Raw genomic sequence first — 20,772 nt, 5'->3', positions numbered from 1 at the left:
GTGGGGTGGCATCAGGCTTGCTTTTTTTTTTTTTTAAATAACTGTGGTTAAGATATACATAATAAACTTTACCATTTTAACCTTAAGTGCACAGTTTTGTAGTGAGTACATTCACTCTGTCGTGCAACCAACGGATCTCCAGAACTTTATCATCCTCTCAAACTGAAACTCCAGGCCCATCAAGCAACTTCCCGCTCCCCCTCCCCCAGCCCCTGGCACCACCATCTACTTTCTGTCTCTATGACTTTCACTTCTTTAGGAAACTCATGAGTGGAATCAAACAGTATTGGCCTTTTGGTGACCGGCTTCTTCCACTCAGCTTGATGTCCTTAAAGGTTCACGCGTGCTGTAATATGTGTTAGAATTTCCTTCCCTTTTAAGGCTGAATGATATCCCACCGTATGGCGGGATATATATATCTACCCGTAGATATATATATATATATCTACCCGTATGGGTAGACTACACTGTTTACCCACCCATTCATCGCTGATGGACACTTGGGTGGTCCAGGCTTCTGAGTTTTTCAAGCTCCCAGGTGTTCCCGAGGTGCAGGTCTGGTGGAGGGCCAGTGGGCATGGCAAGCCCCTGGCTCCCTGGAGGGCACGTCACTCCTGGCTTTCCTGCCGGTGGTAGTCTCTGCTGTTATCAAGCCCAAACAGAGCTGCAGGAAGCTCCCTTCCCCCAACAGACACCCCTGCAGGGCCTGCTGCCCAGGTGGTGCCCCCCACTGAACTTGAACACTCCTCCTGGGGACGCGAAGCCCCTCCGTGTGGCTCCGCCTACGCCAGGCCGGTCCTGTGATTACAACACAGGCCAGGCCAGCGGGTCACACGCACGCTTGTTGGGGGGGGTCTCCAGCCTCACACGCATCGGTCCCCTGCTGGAGCTCCTTTTCTCCACCTGTAAAACTCGGAACCCGCTCTTCACCTGGCCTCAGTCCCCCCTCCCTGCCCGTCTGCTGGAGACCTCCTCCTTCTCCTGCAGAACCCTACTCCCCACCCGTGGGGAGCGTGGAAGGAGCCTAAGGAATCCACGCTTACAAACCAAAACTCAGTACACATGGTCCGACGTTATTTTAATAAGCGAGTGGGCAAGAAAAGTTATTCCTTCGTTCACTAATTTATTAAGTAAACGCTTTGTGTCAGGCACTGGGCTACAGTAATTTGATAGACATGATCCCTGACTTCATGGAAGGAATTTCGGGGGGCCTTCACCTAATACCACAGTAATATATGCCCAGCCGTGCCGTGCCTCTCCAACAGAATCTGTTGCAAGGACAGAGCTGAAAGTCCCCCACCTTCACGTCCACGCTCTCCCGGGGCTGCTCCCAGCCCCCGGCTGAGCGCGCGAGGACACACTGGCGCTGAGCCATCGCTGCCCGGCGCAGGCCTCCTTCAGCCGGCACTCCCCGGGGACGCCCCATCAGCCCGGCTCGGGTGGGATTCAAACACCGGCGCGAAACTCCCGCGGCCCCGCCCACACCCTCCCGGCAGAAGGCCTCGCCCTTTCCGTGGGGGCGGGGACGGGCCCGACCAACCAGAGTTCCCAGAACATGCAAATTAGCTCCGTCCCCCAGGTGAGCGTGTTTTCCCAGACTCCTCTACTTCTTCTGTGGCGAAACAGCCCCGGTGGGGCCCGACGGCGCGCGCCCCCGACAGCCCGCACCCCCGAGCACGCGTCTCCGACAGCGCGCGCCCAGCGCCGGCGCTCGTTCGTCCTCACATCGGGAGCGAAGCGGGAGGTGGACGCCCTGGCGCCCTGCTAGAGGCGCCAGAAGCGCCTGAGGGAGGCGCGCGCCCGCCGGAAGCCGCGCCCCCGACGCGGCCCACAGCCCGAGGCGCCGGAAGTGGTCGCGGTCGCGCTGCTTCCGGTCTGCGGGAGGCGCTCCGGGCGGGGGCCGCGGGGGAGGCGAGTTGCCGACTGGCCGAAGGCCGGCACCTATGGCGGAGGGCGGCGGGCGGGCCGGACCTGGGCTCGCAGGTAACGTGCGCGCGGCCGCCGGGCCCCGGGGCGGCGGGGGGCCGGGGCGGCTGCCCGGGCCGGGGCCCTGCGTGTTGCCCTGCGGCCGGCCGGGGCCCACGGAGCCGCGCCCCGCAGCCGGGGGTCGGTCAGCGCGGCTCACGGGGTGCCCGGCTGCCCGGCTTCGCGAGACCAGCCCTCGCGCCGATTTCCCCTCCTGTGGAACTTGCACCGTAACTGCCAGCCGGCTGGCCTCTAGGGCTGGGTGGGACCCCAGCTGTAAAGAGAGGACGTGGGTCATCCTCCAGCTGTGAGCGCAGCGGTCGGGAGAGCCCCCAGAGGTCAGCTCCCGGGAGGGCGGGTGCCTTCTCTCCATCCTGGCATCGGTTGCCCTCAACAACCGCCCCCCTCCCCGCACAGGCCAGGGACAGCGATAACGCCACCTCAGCGAGCTGTCAGTGACACAGCAGGTCCAGGGGCCCTTGCCCACCGGCAGAGGAGGCAGCCGTGCCATAGTTCGGTTTAGGCGGCTCGAAAGGCTCGCGCCCAAAACAGCCATCTGACTGAGGGTCTCCACCTTGAAATATTCCTGCCAAACAAATGTGAATGTGCGGGGAAGTGCGTTTGCCCGCCTTCGGGAGAGGCTTCCTCTTAACCTGCGGGGTCGGGGGGTGGGCGGAGGTTCCCTCCTTGTCTGTTGTCTCAGTTTTCCCCGGGTACCAAATGCTTCTATGTGCTCTGGACTTTACACGCTCATCTGTGTCTCTGGAGAGATACCCCTCCAAAGAGTTTATTAGTTAGTAATAAACTAAGGAGCTTATTACTCTTAAATGTGCCAAAATTTAAGGTATAATGTTGATTTGGAGACGGGTGCAAGTAGTGCCTTTCATCCCTCCCTCCATCCATTGATTCATCCAACAAACGGTTTATTGAGGACCTGCTATTGGCTGGACCTGGCTGGGGGTGGGGATACTGCCGTGAATAAAAACACAAACAAAGCCTTTTCTGTCCTGGGCTTTGGTTGGTATTGACTTTGACCCCAGGGGCAGCCAGGACCTTAGGGTCTGGGACATCACTTCATGTGAGAGTGCGGGAGGGACTGAGAGGTGTTTACCTGGGGGAAGAGGACTGGCAGCTGCTTCCCAGTGTGGAGAAGAGTCTTGTGGCAGGAAGACCGGCTCTGCCTTACACAGAGGCACTCTTGTCAATATCCAGGTGGTGCTGTTTTACTGTTGAGTGTGTTGCAGGCCTGGGAGTAGAGGGGCCACAGTTAAAGCTTAAGTGCTGTGTCAAGTAATTGTGTTGTCATTGGAGAAGCTGATCAGAAAAATGCAAACTGAAAGATATCTTGGAGCTGGAGCTGGGAGAGAGGAGGCTGCGTTGAGCTGGGCAGGTAGTGGGTCAAAAAGAGGCCAGCAAAGGGAGGCCTAGAGGAGAACTTAGCAAAAGTTTGTCAGAGTCTCCTTACACCTTCTGAATCTTACCCCTACTTTGAACTTTCTCAGCCTGTGCAGTGAAACTGTGGGATAACTACAGTGGAGGATAGCTACCGAAGGAGCATTGGCATGGGGGCCCAAGGGGTCCTTGATGCCTGCCTGTTGGCTGTGGCATGAGCTCGAGTGACCCATGCGTTTGTGAACCCCCACTGCTCTGCCCACCTGCCTGTGGCCTTTGTGTCTTACCTCTGCCATTGAACTATCAAATCTTGGAGTGTAAGGAAACGTACGCATCACCCCTGTTGTCCTATGGCCCAGCCTTGTATACAGTAGGTACTCAAAAGAGATTTGATTTGAATATAAAAAGCAACTTCAGCATTGGAGAGAGTCCACCACTAGGACAGCTGGCACGGTGGGGACTTGAATGAAGGCCGTCTGAGTTCATGCTCTTTTCTTATGCCCCTCTCTGTGCAATTATGTTTATAAAGAGATATTTTGGGCTCCAGTGTGAGGTGAAGAACTCAATTACAGTTGACCCTTGACAACACAGGGCATGGGGGTTGCCAAACCCCTGCACAGTCAAAAATCCCCATAAAACTTTACAGTTGGTCTTCCATGTTCAAGGTTCTGCATCTAAGAATTCAGCCAGGGACTTCCCTGGTGGCTCAGTGGTTAAGAATCCGCCTGCCAATGCAGAGGACACATGTTCGAGCCTGGTCCGGGAAGATCCCACATGCTGCGGAACAACTAAGCCCGTGCGCCACAACTACTGAGCCTGCGCTCTAGAGCCCGTGAGCCACAACTACCGAGCCCACGTGCCACAACTACTGAAGCCCGCGTGCCTAGAGCCTGTGCTCTGCAACAAGAGAAGCCACCGCAGTGAGAGGCCTGCGCACAGCAACGAAGAGTAGCCCCCGCTAGCCGCAACTACAGAAAGCCCGTGCAGCAACAAAGACCCAATGCAGCCAAAAATAAATAAAATAAAAAATTAAAAAAAAAAAGAATTCAGCCAACTGCGGATTGTGTAGTGTAGTATGTATTTAGTGAGAAAAATCCATGTGTGAGTGGACCCACATAGCTCAGACCATGCGCTTCAAGGGTCAGCTGTAGGTATCTAATTGTACAAATTTGTTGACTACTGAACAACTTGGGGGTTGATCTGCATGTAACTTAGTCGGTCCTCTGCATCTGAGGTTCCTAGGCATCTGTGGATTCAACCAACCACAGACTGTGCAGTATTGTGCTGTTTACTGTTGAAAATATCTACGTGTGAGTGGACCCCTGCAGATGAAACCTGCGTTGTTCAGTGATCAATGGTACTTGTTCTAGTCCATTCAGGATGTAACAACAGAATAGACTGGATGGCTTATAAACAACAGAAATTTATTTCTCACAGCTCTGGTGGTTGGAAGGTCCCAGAATAAGGCACTGGCAGGTTGGATGTCTGGTGAGGGCCTGCTTCCTGGTTCCTAGGCGGCTGTCTTCTCACTGTGTCCTCATGTGGTGGAGGGGGTGAGGGAGCTCTCCAGGGTCTCTTTTATAAGGGCACTCATCCCATTCATGAGGGCTCCACTCTCATGACGTAAAGGTCCTACCTACCAAAGGTCCTGCCTCTTAATAATCACCTTGGGGGTTAGGACTCCCAGCATATTATTTGGCAGGACATTTTGGGGGACACAGACATTCAGTTTATAGCAGCTACTCCTCCCATTCCTCACTGATTTTGTTGCCCATTTCTCACATACCAAGTTTTTTATACTAAGCTCTTTTCTGGGCAGTTGATTGTTTGATTTATTTATCTTTTTATTCTGATGAGAGAGAATTTCTATTATCTAGTAGGATAGATCTCCTCTCATACATACAAAAAAAACAAAAAGGGATTCTTATTTTTATTTCCAAATAAACTTCTAGAAGATTTTTGTCACATCTCATATAAAAACCCCAAAGAGATTTGTTAAACCTCTTAATTTATTTGGTATCACTTAAAATTTTCCTAGCATTGACTCTCACTCAAGTACATGGTATGGTTTTCACCATTTATTCTAGTCTTTATTGTTTTTTTGTTTTCTCTCTTCATTATATAGGGCTGGCTTTCTAGTTGTATGCATGTATTTAAAAATTTTCCTTTTTACTGCGGTGCAGCTTATATTCAGAAAAGTACACCCATCTTAGGTTACGTCAGATTTGTCACTTGCGGGGACTCCCGCGTGGCGAGGCCATTGCCCAGATCACATGGCAGAGTCATTCAGGTTTACAAGCAGCAGTGTTTTTCTGGCTGTTGAGTTATGCCAAAGTCAGGTGTCCTTTTGTAACATAGCAGCTGATTATATGGTTTTTCCCAACACTAAGACATTCTTGGAATACATTAGAGTAATTTTACGGTGACTTTTTGGATACATATTTTAAATTTCACTTTATTAATATTTAATTTAGGATCTTTATCCTTAACTAGTTTGGGCTTACTATCACCCACCCCATCAAAGTTTTAAAACCTCGCCAGGTTTGGTGTCAGGAGTGTGCTAGCTTCATTAAGGGAAACTTTTTACATTTTCCTGGCTCTGGAAGCTTCTGGAGCAGGGGAATGATGTGTTCTTGAGAGTTGGAGAGCACCCGTGTTGGGGAGAGGCAGGGCTGGCGGCCGAGGGCGGCCCCTCACAGTTGGTGCTGGTAAGGCTTCCCTGAGCTGACAGGCGCCCCTCTCTTCAGTGCAGGTCCGAATCTGAAGGAGTGGCTGAGGGAGCAGTTTTGTGACCATCCGCTGGAGCACTGTGAGGACACGAGGCTCCACGATGCAGCCTACGTGGGGGACCTCCAGACCCTCCGGAGCCTGCTGCAGGAGGAGAGCTACCGGAGGTGAGCGCCGCTGCCCGCCCCGGGGCTGCCCAGGTTTGGCCTGTGGGTCTGCACGCAGCTAATGCTCGGGAGCTGTGAGGGAGGCCCAGCGGTCTCCGATTTGCAGGTGGAGACCCTGAGTGTTTCCACTTTCCGAGGATGGGATAAAAGGGGACTGCCGGAAGCGTGGTCAGACTTGTAGGCGACAGCCTGATGGCGAGGGCAGAGAGACCCGAGTTCAAGTCCAGTTCTGTCACCTTTATATGTTCCAGCAACTTCTGGTGCTCTCTGGGCGTCAGCTTCCCTGACGTTACCCTCGACGACAGCGTCATTACTGTCTTCAACAGCGGCCCTGCTCCCTTGCGAGTCTCTTCTGGCTCTTTATCCTAAGGCGCATGCATAAATTCTCCTCCCTTAATTATTGCATCGTTATCCCCCTTTGGGTCCGGACTTCCCGATGGAGCAAACCTGTACAGAGTTCCTGATGCGCTCTCCTCTGGCTTCTCAGGGCCTCAGTCATCTGCCTCCAGGGCCTGGGGCTCAGCCTCTGGCCAGCGGTCTCATTACCCAGGGACACGCTCCTTTTGTTGGTAGCGCCCTGCCTGTTGCCTTGCCACATCCTGCTAGCTCCTCCAGACCGGCTCAAGCCCCTCATGGCATCGGAGTCTTGCTGTTACTTTTCCCCACTCGAGACACCCGGGGAGCACAGAGCCTGCCTGTTCTCCGTGTGTCTAAGGTTGGAGTCTCAAGTAGACTTGAAACTCACCTGCAACCAGAAAATCCTTCAGCCTCTTTCTGTGTTTCTGTTTCCCCTCCAGGGCTAGGATGCCAGTGAGTTGATAGAAGAAATGCCTGTGTATTGATACTGAAACTTATACCACTTTTCGTGGACAGTTCCCAAGAGAAGGATTTCTAACAATACAAGAATAGGTGTCTCTTCTTTCCCTTCTAATGTCTTAGCATTATTTCGTTAGAATAGATATTCATGTTAAAAATAAAAAAGCTCCAAAGAGCCAGAAAGGATCGTCATAAAGAGAAATGATATGGATTGCACACGAATATTTAACATGAATGACTCAAGTCCAAAGAAAACCTTAAATTTGCAGATATAACAGTAGAATAGAGTTAAGCTACTAAAATAGACCAAGTATGTTCACATTGCTTTTTCAAGTACCGTTTTTCTTTCTTTCACTCAGGTTCAGTGAATCTGGTTTCTTGACGATATTTTGCTCTTGCTATGTAGTTCTTCGGTGATGAGTCCTTGGAGCGTTCCTTGGCCTCCTTGGCTAGTGGAAGCTAGTAACCAGCTGAAGGAGGAACCCTGACCTGTTGCATGTTTCTGGGTCACTGCTTTAGTGATCTGTATTCCTCAGCTTTGTTCAGAGCTGCGCTGGGAGCTTGAGGTGAAGAGCCTCAGCTGGTGACATGATGGATCCATGCATTGCATGACCCTGGCATCCCTTGATGGGGATTTGTGGTCTGAGTGTCACTTGCAATGAGGGCTGAGCCTGGACGGTTTCCCTCTGCTGCTGCTGGCCAGGAGTGTGGTGATTCCTGCAGGCTGTCCTTTGTGCTGTGTCCGAGGTAGAGGGACCACAGTGGTCACCTAGCCCCAGTGAGGATACCGAGGCCCAGAGAGCAGTCCAGCTTCAGGCCTTCACAGGTAGTAGCTGGTGAAGAGGGGCCTCGGGGCCCTGACCCAGGTCCCGAGCAGGTATGCTGTCCTCCATCCTGCGCTGCCTCCCGGGCAGGCCCTTCTCCCCTTCGTGGAGCAAAGAGCTTTGGACGCGAGTCAGGAAATTGGAGATCTTAACTCTAGTGCTCAGCAGTCTTACCTGCGCCTCGAATCTCCTCATCTGTAGAACTGGGCTCTTAATTTATTGCCTGTCTTGCCTCAGGCGTGGACCCAGCAGGGTGGCTATGTGAAAGCATTTCATGAAACGAGCACCTGGAAGCACTATTAAAGCGAAGGCTGCCCTCCTGCTCCCTGTCTCAGGATCCCACCTGAGAGGAGCTGGAGCGGCTGGCCGGTCTCCCAGCACCCCTCCCAGCCTGGCTCCCTGTGCTCTCTCTCAGCCGCATCAACGAGAAGTCTGTGTGGTGCTGCGGCTGGCTGCCCTGCACACCACTGCGCATCGCGGCCACTGCAGGCCACGGGAACTGCGTGGACTTCCTGATCCGGAAGGGGGCTGAGGTGGACCTGGTGGACGTGAAGGGACAGACGGCCCTGTACGTGGCCGTGGTGAACGGGCACCTGGAGAGCGCCCAGATCCTTCTGGAAGCCGGCGCCGACCCCAATGGAAGCCGGCACCACCGCAGCACCCCTGTCTACCACGCCTCCCGGGTGGGCAGGGCAGACATCCTGAAGGCCCTCATCAGGTCAGTACCACAGGGGCTGGGCCACCATTGCCCTTGCGATGGCCACCACGGGGAGCGTGGCCGCATCAGCACGTTCTCGCAGCCACATTCTCATTTCTTGTTTTCTGCATTTGCCTTTTTTTCCTCTCTCTCTCCAATTAGACTTGTTAGAGCATTTGTCTATTTTGTTAGTCTTTCTAAAGAGCTGCTTCTTAGCTTTATCAGTTCTCTTATTTTTTTACTTACTGATTAATTTCTGTTTTTATCTTTATTTTTTCCCATTTTCCTTAATTTTACTTAATATTTTCCCTAATTTTCTAAATTGCATGCTTATTCATTTTTTTCTTGATTAATAAGGTAAACTTTCAAGATTATGAATTTACCTTTGCCTATAGCTTTGGCTGTGTCTGCTAAGCTTTTTTCTTTTTCTTTCTTTTTTTTTTTTTTTTTGCAGTACGCCGGCCGCTCCGTGGCATGTGGGATCTTCCCGGACAGGGGCAGAAACCTGTGTCCCCTGCATCAGCAGGCGGACTCTCAACCACTGCGCCACCAGGGAAGCCCTTCTTTGGGCTTTTTTAAAGTTATTTTTTAATGTCCAACTACGTTGTTGTGGATACTTGTAACAAAGTATATAACCACAGGGTTTTATTTGTATAGTACAAGATGACAGCCTCAGTTATGTTATTCAGACTTCCTCTCTCTTTTGTTTTTACATCTTTAACCATTGGATCTTCCCCAAATTCAGAGAAGTCTGTTAGTCTGTAAGTACTGTTGTGATTTGCCAGTTTCCCTTGTATTTCTAATAATTTTGCTCACCGTATTTTGATGCTCGTTGGGCTCATGGAAGTTCTTGCTTATGGATTGTGCCCTTTATCAAACCAAAAGGAAACCATTGGTTTCATTGAGGCTCATTTATGTAGCATTCTGTAACTTTTAGTTTTCATCTTAGTGGGTTTAAGTTATTCTTTGTGAGCTCACTTTTACTGTTTGACTGTCTGGGATTCTTTTGTTTTTTTAGGTGATACAAATGAACTTTTATTTCACACTTCAGGAAGTGGATAGTCTCCGAGAACTGCAAAATGGGGTGAAAAGCAAGAAGCTTTTGTAGGATAAAGGGATTCTTTGTTTTTTAATACAGTTAACATTGTTGCCATAGCTGATGTTAGGTCTATTACTGTTGTCTTTCTGTGTCTTAACTGTACCTTTATTTTATATCTTTTTTCCATGATCTGTGTTTTCTTTGCTTTCCCTTTCTGTGGTTTTAGACGGTTTCTGGTCTTCTTTTAATTGTACTAACGGTTACCTTTTTAAAAATTTGAGCCGGATTGCATTTTCAGTCTCAGTCTCATGTCTCCAGTGACTTCTTTCTACTAAAGATGCTTCCCTGCCCAGCAGCCCCCGCCACCCCCACCACCGCCCCCCGGCTCTGGAGGCTGTTTGTTCTGTGGCTGGACTGAGTGCAGTTCAGGTAGCCCGTTGTCGGTGTGGGAAAGTATTACAGGAGAGGGTTACAGCATCATTACGGGCTGCACTGGGGGTGTTCTGAGGAGCAGGGACCTGGCGTCCCCCGCGCCCAGTGCAGGACATCGTTTTTTAAATTAGGTACTGAGAATATATTTATTATATCAAAAGGACTTATATATTAAATGGCTATGGAATTGAGTTTTGGAAAGATAATTGAGGATGGTATGGTGGTTATACTGGAGGGTGATGAAGACGTGATGATGCTTTTTTCCCCTTCTTTTGAAGGATTTCTAGCCTGATAATCTAAATCACCTCAGTCCCGTATCTTTGCATCTTGGAGAATGTAAGTCATTAATTTGGAAATGTTTTTCAGTAGGATCAATCCATGAAATTTCATCTTGGTTCCAGAAATCCCATAGGGCATTTCAGTCAATTCATGATGCGCAACTGCTTTGAATTAACTGCAGGCTTGACTTTCAGAGATATTTACAGGTGCCCTTCTTGAGGAAATGTTACTAAGACATTTTGCTGCCCCGCTGGAGTACAGGACATTACTTTTACAGTGAGGTACCAAGAGCATATATTATTCTGTTGAAAAGTTTTCTGGATTCTAAATTACCAGATAATTGACTTTTGGAAAATGGGGTTAAGTTACTGAACAGCTAATACAATCTAAACGCAACTCCTGCCTCTTCCCTGTGTCATTGTCCCTCATAGGCAGGGCTCTCTTCTGTCACTGTTGTGATTTGGTGTCCCTCTGCAAGTAACCTCCATTTTGTTACTTCTCATTTCCCTTGATATATATTACTGATGTTTTTTTAAAAAGGTAAGGAGTGGTATTTCTGTATGTGCAAAAGTTATACTGATTTATTGAGTCGTCCCGGTGGTTCCTTGCCAGTGATACTAAAAGCAGTAGGGGAATTTTGGAAAATATTCAGGATTAAAATTAACTGGATCCCATCCATTATATTTTTATGAGTGGATGAAGGACTGTCTTTCCCACAGCTCAGCTAATACCAGATTGTCATATTGCCCCAAATTACAAACATTCTAGAAGACATATCCGTAAGAATAAGGAGGCAAAACAATGTCACTGCTTGAAATCTAGTTCTCTTAATTGATTGAGTGTGTGAAATGAAATATCGGCTTCTGCTTGGTTTGGTATGTGTTTTAGAATGTTTCTCTTGTCACCCCTAGGATATCTTGGAGAACACTGGGTGATACTTGCATTTGTAGTGGCTGACGATGCTGCATGGCGTCAGTGGGGAAGCAGGTTGTCATGTGAGCTCATTGGTCTGTATGCTGTCCTTTGTCTTCCTCAGCTCTGTGCTGCTGACAGGCAGCAGTGTCGCTTCTAGGGGCAAGTTCCTTCGGATGCTTGCAATAGTGCTGAAGAGACGGGTGATAAAACATGATTGCTGGCTGTGAGTGTTGGCCAGCTATTTCTATTAAGGCATGGAAAACGATGCTCTCCCCTCCGCCCGGGCCCCTGCGTGTCAGGCCCCATCATCATTACTGCCTACATTTTGTCATTTCCTAATTCAGATGAAATATGTGATGACAAAATTTGTGAGGCATTGCAGCACTGTCTAGGGCAGTGGAAGCTCAAGTACACGGGTGCTGGCTAATGTTTCCTCACGGAAGAGGTGGGTAACGCCTTTTGGGTAGCAGTCTCACGGAAGTGGGGCTGTGCTCTTCTCATTACATCCTCTCAGGCTGCACATGTTTCAGTTGGTCCCAGTACTGCTGCTGTTCACTTTCGTCTTCTGGTTAAGGTGGCGTCTGCCAGCTTTTTCCATTGTAAAGCTCCTCTTTTTCCCTCAGCGATTAAAAAATATTTTTGTGGCTCGGTACTTTGGAACCATGTATATATCCTGTTCCTCATCAGATTTTTAATTTATTCATTTATTTATGTTAGACTTATGGTTTCCTGTGGAGTTACAATTATTCTAGGCTCTTGTGTACTTTGCCTGGTTCACCCCTGGAATTAGTTATTTCTCCAAGGAATCCTGGGTTCTTTTTGTGGTGAATGCTATTTAAAAGCCAAGGTGTGGACACTAGGAGTGCTTATTGCTTATGGGGTGTCACTGTTTTCAGTTTCTCCTGCTGGACAGAGCTAAGGTTACTTAAACATGCTTCTGTCTACGTTTCTGTATCTATTATACATTGACAGTTGAAGAGTTCACCCTGATGCCTCTAATCCAATCCAGCACCACAGGGTTCATCCTACTTTTCTCCCTTTCCAAATTTATTATTCTTTTGCAACATTGAGAGACCTGGTTCCCTTACCTTTAACATGTTAACTTACTTTGCCAATCCCCCATATTGAACCAGTCTCCTATGCTGCTGCCCCTCCCACACATGCCTCCTCCCCCGCCGCGGGCTGTAGCACCCTTGCAAGGCAGCATCCTTAGAAGCACCCTCTTCACTCGGCCAGGACTCCAACAGCTTGAGCAGGCCGCCCTCCCTGCTGTAGTCAGCGGCCCCCGCTTAGTGTAAAATGACCCAGTTGGTAGTTTGTGCTTGGCCTGGGAGAACCCTAAATGTCCCATAGAAAGCCATGTATTTGGGCGTCCTTGGGTGCAAGGACAAGGGCAGGTCCCTTGAGGGGATCCTGAAGGCTCTGCCTGTAGAGTCGTTTAGAGATTGGCTCTGCTGGAAAAGGAGGCTTCCGGGTCAGGCGGCCCCTGCGTCGGCCTGTGTGAGATTCATCCTCACATCTGGGCTGTCTCTGGGAGTCAGAAGAGGAGAGCTCCCGGGCAGCCATACAGATCAGCTCAGGGACTGTCATCAACGCTCCCACCTCTGGCAGCCGCGCGAGGCTGCCTTGCTGTGCATCCTGTCCTGGGTCCTTCTAGGTGACCCTGCTGGGAATGGGCTGGCTCCTCTGGAGGCTCAGTGCCTGAAGGGAAGAGCCGCCCTGGCGGGCAGCACGCAATGGCACCAACTGGGTACATGGTTGCGGTAAAGTATTTCTTTCTGCTTTGCAGTTTCTAAGGATTGCTGTTTAATTTTTTTTTTTTTTTTTTCCCGTATGCAGGCCTCTCACTGTTGTGGTCTCTCCCGTTGCGGAGCACAGGCTCCGGACGCGCAGGCTCAGTGGCCATGGCTCACGGGCCCAGCCGCTCTGCGGCATGCGGGATCTTCCCGGACCGGGGCCCGAACCCGTGTCCCCTGCATCGGCAGGCGGACTCTCAACCACTGCGCCACCAGGGAAACCCCTAATTTTTTATAGTATGTATTTACATGGTTCCAAAGTCAAATCTATAAAACAAAGTATATTAAAAGCAGTCTAGCTTCTATCCTCATCTGCTTCGTCCCTGCCCTATAGATAACCATTTAAAAAGTTGTGTGGTTTATCCTTCCATCATTAAAAATTAGGCAGGTATGTGTCTAGGTGTGTATCATGTGCACATTGGTATTGCAGCCTCCTCCCCAGGATAAACAGTGGCATACTTCCCGTTCATCGTCCTGCTTTTCTCACTTATCAGGGTGTCCTGGAGGTCACTGCAGAGCAGTCCTTAGCCCTGGTCCTCATTCCTTTTCAGATGGTACAGTGCTCCTTTATGTGGATGGGCCAGGCCCTCTTGACGAACCTGTGGCTCGTTTCCTGCCTTTGGCTATTACGGGTACTGTTTTAATGAATTGCCTTGTGTGTGCATCTTTTCAGAGTTTTGCAAATGTGTGTTGGGACTAGATTCCAGGAGTTGTGATTGGTGCGTCAGAGGGTACATGCATAGGTAAGTTTGCCAGCTATCACCAGATTTCCCTCTGCAGGGATTGCTGCATCATGCCTGGCCCCCAGCGATGTATAAGACTTCCTTTTCTTTAAAGCTCGGTCAATAAGTTCTTGGATTTTTCCCAATCTGATAGGTGAGAAGTGGTGTCTCCGAGTAGTTTGAATTTGCATTTCTGTTATGAGCGAGGCTGAGCGTCTTTTCATCTGGTTGAGAGCTGTTTGCACGTGTCTGTATCCATCTCTGGCTCATTTATCTATAGAGCTGTTGATCTTTTCCTCTTAGAAGGTCTTTATATATTAAGGATGTAACATTTCCCCCAATTTGTAACTTATTGTTTTACTTTACTTATGTTAAAAATCTTTATTTTTATATCTTTTCCTGATCTTCCAAATCAACTTTATAATCAACTTATGTAGCTCCAGGGATGTTATTTTTATGTAGTTACATTTATAGTCAACTTATTTAGTTCTGGGGAGGGTATTTTCATTTATATAATAAACTTAGGGAAAATGACATCTTAATGATATTGAGTCTTCTTGTCTAAGACTACGGTATGTCTTTCTGTTTCCTTAGGTCTACTTATGTGACTTTCAGTAGTATTTTATAATTTTACTCATGCAAATTTTGGACATATACTGTTAAGTTTATGTTTAGATATCTCACTTTAAAATTTATTTTGCTATCAGAAATGAGGTCTTTTTCATTTTATCTTTCAACTTGTTTTTGTTTGTATATAGAAGGCTGTTGGTTTAAAACTTGCTACTTTAATAAATTCTCTCATTGCTTGTTAACTGCATTTTCATTAATTATTTAAGGCTTTCCAGACAGTTATATTCTCTCTAAATAGGGAAAGTTTTACCTCTTCCTTTCCAATTTTAGTCAGCTAATTGCTTTCTCTTGTCTAATTGCACTAGTACTTAAAAAAAAAAAGTCTTTAAAACGAGTGGGCTGGAAAGTGGGGCTGTGTACCTTGCTCCCGACAGAGCTGCTGCTTGTGTTTCCCTGCTAGGCGAGAGGCTGACTTCTGGGTTGAGGAAATATTTTTTATCATGTTAAGGAAATATCCCTTACTTTCTTTTTTATTAAGTATTTGCAAACATGCTTAAGTGTTGAGTTTTGTTATATGCCCTTTTTTTTGCATCTATGGACATAATCATGGATTTTCCCCTTAGTTCTATGAATATGATGGATTATGTTAATAGAGTTTCTAATTTAAGAACTACCCCCTGGAATAACCCCCATGAGGTCATTGTATGTTGCTTTCTTAATGTTTTTAGATTCTCTTTGCTAACATTTTATTGGAGGTTGTTAAGTTGATATTCGTAAGTGCAGTTAGTTGGTAGGTTTTCTTTATGGTGAGGCCTTTGTCAGGTTTGGAGATTATTGTTTTGTTAATTTCATAAGCTGAATTTGGAAGTTTTCCTTCTTTTTCTTTGCTTTGAAATAGTTAAAATAGCCATGGGATTGTTGGATCTTCAAAGGTTTGAAAGAACTCCCTTACGAGTTCTTTTGCGTGAGTGGATTCCAAGGTTCCTAACTACCGTGGTACCTGCTGGTGGTCACGGGACCACTGTGACTGGGGGGCTCTCTGGTGCTCCCAGTGCTCCTGGAGTTCGGGCCCATCTCCACCGGGTGCCGTGGGGATGCGTTGACTGCGGTTGGCCTGCTGTGAGGTCTCACTGTCCGTGTGTCTACCCTGCAGGTACGGGGCCGATGTCGATGTCAACCACCACCTGACTCCTGACGTCCAGCCGCCTTTCTCCCGGCGGCTCACCTCCTTGGTGGTCTGCCCCCTGTACATCAGCGCAGCCTACCACAACCTCCAGTGCTTCAAGCTGCTCCTGCAGGCTGGGGCAAACCCAGACTTCAACTGCAATGGTCCCGTCAATACGCAGGGCTTCTACAGGGGCTCCCCCGGGTGCGTCATGGATGCCGTCCTGCGTCACGGCTGTGAGGCGGCCTTCGTTAGCCTGCTTGTGGAGTTCGGAGCCAACCTGAACCTGGTGAAGTGGGAATCCTTGGGCCCAGAGTCGAGAGGCAGAAGGAAGGTAGACCCTGAGGCTCTGCAGGTCTTCAAAGAGGCCAGAAGTAAGTGGTCTTAGTTGAACTCTGACTGGCAGTCTCTTCAGGTCAATTGAATGAACCAAGTTGTAGCAATTTAAAAAAAAACAACCTCCAGCTAAGCACTCGGTCACCGCCTGCAGCGAGGACTAGGAATTTTCTAGAACGGTCTTCCAGATTGGTCTTCTCTAAGTTCCCAGACACTAAGATTTAATACCAAGAAACGTATCAAAGTGCATGTTCTCAGAGCTCCTAGAATTATGTTCTCTTTACCCCTTTGCGCTGCTTTGTGATCCCAAATTCTTTCACTGCTGTTTATGGCTTTTAAGTGTTTTTGCTTTACAACAAATCGCAAGCCCTTCCTTCTCTAGGGCGCCTCATGTCCCCTTCTTCGGTTCCACTCAAATACCATTGTTCTGCATGTGTGCTAAGTATGATTTTTGTTAGAATGAGGCGTACAGTTTGCTTATTCATGAAGAAGGATTTTGCCAGTGAATTAAGTTGATGGCCAGGGAGTTTGCAGTTGATCCGTGGCTTGGTACTTGTTGTCGTTCTCTCTCCAGGACTCAGAAGTTGACCCTGTGCGCCTTCTGACCTGCCCACACCCTGCCCCTTTCCCGTCTGGGTCTTGAGGGCATCTGGGTGACCACCTTTTCCCCAGTCCCTTGGCTCTCGCAGAACTTATGTTTGTTGTGTTCTTGTTACTGGCTTTCCTTAAACCAGTCATTAAAGCATGGTCCTGTTGAGGCTTCCCCAAAAGAGTTGCTGGCTGGTCAGTTGGAGCCACGCTGACAGAGTTAGGCTCCCTGTGTTCAGGCCTGTTGCACAGGCAGAGACACGGCGAGGCTGTTCTGACCCAGAGCAAAATTGTCAGCCTGCCCTCCTCCTGTGTTGCTCGGCCCGTCCCCTTCAGACCCCCTTGGAGCTTCTGGGAGGGACCAAGAGCAGAGACTGACAGAGGGCAGAGGGCAGTTTGTCACACCTGCTGGGGTGTGCAGTGGCCAGCTCTGTTTCTCTGTCTAGGGAGTTCCACAGAGTTGAGCAGATAACAAGACCTTTTTCACCAGGGCCTGCTCTTCTCTGGAGGTGGGAAGTGGCAGCGAGCGTTGGCGCAGCCCCGCTTGTCCTCACAGCCAGCCTTTGGTGTGTAGGGTTAGGAGAGGCGTTTAACCTCTCCCTCTGTCTCTCCCTTTCTTCCCATGCGTTCCAGGTGTCCCCAGGACCTTGCTCAATCTGTGCCGTGTGGCCGTGAGAAGAGCGCTTGGCAAATACCGACTCCATCTGATTCCCTCGCTGCCTCTGCCAGACCCCATAAAAAAGTTCCTGCTGTATGAGCAGAACTCACGGGCAGCGGCTGACTGCAGCGAGGAGGAAGCAGTCTCCAGAGCCAGTCGACACCGGTTCCTGCCCCTGTGACCACGTCCTGTGCTGCTGACTAGATCCCACCTGGCTGCTGGTGAAGCGGAATCAGCCTCGTCCTCATGGATTGTATCCCATCTCAGGTGCTTGGGGCGTCGGACAGTCCTTAGGTCGGTATCAGCCGAAAGGCTCGTACAAAATTAATTTTGTTCTTCCTCAGTGTCTGTGTTTTGGAAATTAATGAAATGGGCCTCGAAATGTGAGCAAGTTCGGGCTGAGCTTGGAGGCCTGCTGACTTCCCCAGGAGGGGGAACTAGCACCGTGCAGGGCTGTGCTGCTGCGTTTGCCTCTCAGCTTGATTAACGCGAAATGAAAAGGAGTCTTGCTATAAAAGTACGGAGATGCACTTCCTGAACTTACTAGTTTGTTTCCCCTGCTGCTGGGGTAGACGTGTGACATTTATCATGCGCACCCCGTTTCCTTGCCGCTTCACTGTTCTCTCCTTGTGGCGTAGGCGCCATATTAATTGTCTTCATTCAAGGATGGTTTCCTGGCCACATGGATGGGCTTTACTGCCTCAAAGTCAATACTTGCATTTGTTCACAGCCTCTTTAGGTAACGCTCAGAGTTCTGCAGCGCTGCACCTGTCTGATACCCACCTGTGCCTAGCATCATGCCAACAGGTCTCATGAGTTCTCTGCCATTTCACTTTGGGGAGCTTCCAGACAGTTGATTGATTTTAGGAGGCCAACGCTGAAATAGCCAGTAATTGACTGCCTACATTCGGACCAAGGACTGTCCAACAGCATTCACTGCCAGTTCTAAAAGAGGAAGATGCCTGCGGCGCTGTCTTCTCGTCGCTGCACATACCAGAAAGTGCAAACTTTAGTCATCTTCTGGATGGTTCTAAGCTTTCAGTTGCTTTGTGTTCAGTGGACAAAACATCTGCTGTTTGGTTGATTGATCTTCACTTTTTTGGACCTAATGTCTTGGTAGTTGCTCCTAGAACCGAAGAAAGGGGATAGCAGTGAGGTCAGAGGGCTTCCCCTGGCCTGCCGGGGGTGGTGAGAAGTGAGAGGAATGAGCTGGCTTGTCACCTGACGGACGGCTCGGCTGTGGGCAGGGCTCACTCACACCTGGGCTGCGTGGCCAGGTGTGTGGCCATGTCGGCACAGGTGGGCCAGAGGCTGCCTCTTTGGAGCATCCAGGTGCTGCTGTTTCCAGGGAAATCACATCTGGTAATTTGAGGCCTCAGGGCCATTGTGTGGATCTGTGGTGATTCTGACCTTTAGAAGTGTTTAGAAACGGGCAGATTTCAAATCTGAGTTTGGATTTTCTGCAATAAGAGAAATCTAATTTGTAACAATTGAACTAATGATAGGGGTTTATTTAATTATTAGCGTCATTATGTGTCTTCACCGACCAGACAGGCAGTGTCTGGCCATTGTCGTCTGTGGCTCGAGGATGGAATTCTGAACGCCACCTCCTGTGTCATGGATGGACGTGTGTTGGAAAGCCAGGCTGGCCCATATATGAACGTATGAGGTCTGAGGGGGGGCCGTCGATGATTTGGGGGGGCCAGCGTAGCCGCTGGAGGCTTCACCTCATTACAGGCGGTGGCCAAGGCGTAAGTGTTGGATGGCGTCTGAGGCCCGAGCCTGGGCTGTGTGCTGCTTCTCAGGACGGGGAGCCTGCTTGGCTGGTCGCATTCAGAGCTCGGAGTCAGGGGAGGCTTCCTGAGAGGAGAGGCGCTGCGGGTGGGCGGCCGATGGGGCCCTTTGCAGCCGGAGCTGAGTGCTGCAGGGCTTCAGCCCGGGGCCGGGCATCAGCTGCGTTCCTGTGGCACGTGTGGTGGGACCACACCCGAGCTGGGCTGCGGCTGGGCCAGGAGCTGCGGGGAGCTGGGGCTCTGCCTGCACTTAGGGAAGGGTTGTGTGGAAGCTCGAGCCACCCAGAGGTGGGCTGGGCCGCTGGAGGGGACTTCGTGTCACTGGGGGTGTGCCAGCGCTGGCTTGTCACCTCCATGGTCGGGCTGAGAGAGGTGTATCAGGAGTGGTTAGCTCCCCTTACTTTTTTTTTTTTTAAGAAGATGTTGGGGGTAGGAGTTTATTAATTAATTAATTTATTTTTGCTGTGTTGGGTCTTCGTTTCTGTGCGAGGGCTTTCTCTAGTTGTGGCAAGCGGGGGCCACTCTTCATCGCGGTGCGCAGGCCTCTCACTATCGCGGCCTCTCTTGTTGCGGAGCACAGGCTCCAGATGCGCAGGCTCAGTAGTTGTGGCTCACGGGCCTAGCCTCTCCGTGGAATGTGGGATCCTCCCAGACCAGGGCTCGAACCCCTGTCCCCTGCATTAGCAGGCAGATTCTCAACCACTGCGCCACCAGGGAAGCCCCTCCCCTTACTTTTAAGCTCTTGCAGCTGCCCTTTGGCTCGGGATCCCTGCGGGTGAGCCTTGCTGCAGGCTTGCAGGACATTCTGAGTTTGCCCTGCTTGGTGTTTTCTTCAGGGGTCTGTTAGGGACAGAGCCTCCCCAGCCCGGCCCTGGGTAGGAGGGTGTCTCTGTTCTCAGACCTTCTGGAAAGCCGCATCTGGGAATGCTGCCAGTGCGGGGGTCCCAGCCATGCCGATGCGACCTTGGGGCTGCACCAGCAGAGTGGGCGTCAGCCTCCTTTGCAGGTGAAGTGAGTGCAGGGCTTGCTTCTGGGGGTTGGAACCATTTTTCTGGGATCTCTCTGGAAGGAGTGGACTGAGTCGACGCTCATTGTTGGGCCTGGCCCAGAGCTGACCGGGGAGGCAGTGGGACTGGGGAGAGGTTGAGCCGGGGAGTGGGGCCCCCGAGCATGGTGTGCTCAGGGCCGGTCCGCAGGGGCCAGGGCCTCAGCTCTTCCTTTGCAGAGAAAGGTTGGCTTTCTCTTTGTGCAGCCAACTTTTAGAGATTTTTTCACAATCCCAGCAACTTCGAGGTTCAGGCTCTAGTTTGACATTTCACAGCTGCCAAACCTGAATCTGAGCATAACGTAGATAGCTGCTTAAGGCCGTTCCTGCTTGTTTTGAGTGGCGCTTTGCTAAAGCTCCCTTTCTCTTTTGTTGGCAGCGATAGGATCCAGAATAGGCAAGAGTCACCCCCTCCATCAGAGCACTTTATAAAATCATGTTTCTGAGCCCTGGGGCCCCAGCCCCACACAGCCAGGAAGTGTGGTGGTACTTGATGAGGCGGCGGCCCCAGAGCCCTCCGCAGGGAGGGGCATGATGCACCAATGGGAAGGAGCCCGAGGTCCCCCCAGCCTAGTCCCGGCAGTGTCCTGCTGTTGTCCCTGCTGGGGTGCCTGCCGGCCACTGAACGGAGTCCTGTGCCTGGGCCTTGGCTGCTGCGGACGGGCGGGGGGCGGGGGGGGGCGGACGGGGTGTGGTGGAGGCAGCGCTGATACCTCTGAGAATTCAGCTGTGGCATCCTGGGTGGCGTTTCTGCGTGTATTTCCAGAACCATCAGTGTCATACATATCTGTGCCTTTTCATATTACTTATGCTATTTACGTATTTATTTACTTATGTATGCCCTAC

The 20,772-nt window shown here is 50.3% G+C and overlaps 1 protein-coding gene across 1 annotated transcript; it reads left to right on the top strand.

The window, feature by feature from the left end:
• The first annotated feature begins 1,869 nt into the window (after positions 1–1,869).
• ASB1 (ankyrin repeat and SOCS box containing 1) lies at positions 1,870–20,593 on the top strand. The gene is made up of 5 exons (XM_082658720.1): positions 1,870–1,983; positions 6,110–6,251; positions 8,307–8,609; positions 15,495–15,880; positions 17,064–20,593. Exons 1-5 carry the CDS (start codon positions 1,944–1,946, stop codon positions 17,267–17,269), a joined length of 1,077 nt encoding a protein of 358 aa, XP_082514846.1. The 5' UTR covers positions 1,870–1,943; the 3' UTR covers positions 17,270–20,593.
• Positions 20,594–20,772: the final 179 nt, after the last annotated feature.

This window comes from Grampus griseus (assembly GCF_964374135.1).
Source record: "Grampus griseus genome assembly, chromosome: 7".
Classification (NCBI taxonomy): Eukaryota; Metazoa; Chordata; class Mammalia; order Artiodactyla; family Delphinidae; genus Grampus; species Grampus griseus.
Note: the sequence above shows the minus strand (reverse complement) of the source record. Positions and strands in the feature narration are given on the sequence as shown.

What these genes read in the sequence shown, in the direction of transcription:
- ASB1 (XM_082658720.1), top strand. Translation starts at nt 1,944, where the DNA reads ATGGCGGAGGGCGGCGGGCGGGCCGGACCTGGGCTCGCAG. An exon ending in ATCCTGAAGGCCCTCATCAG is followed by an intron (nt 8,610 to 15,494) that starts GTCAGTACCACA and finishes TCTACCCTGCAG; the next exon opens with GTACGGGGCCGATGTCGATG. An exon ending in GGTCTTCAAAGAGGCCAGAA is followed by an intron (nt 15,881 to 17,063) that starts GTAAGTGGTCTT and finishes CATGCGTTCCAG; the next exon opens with GTGTCCCCAGGACCTTGCTC.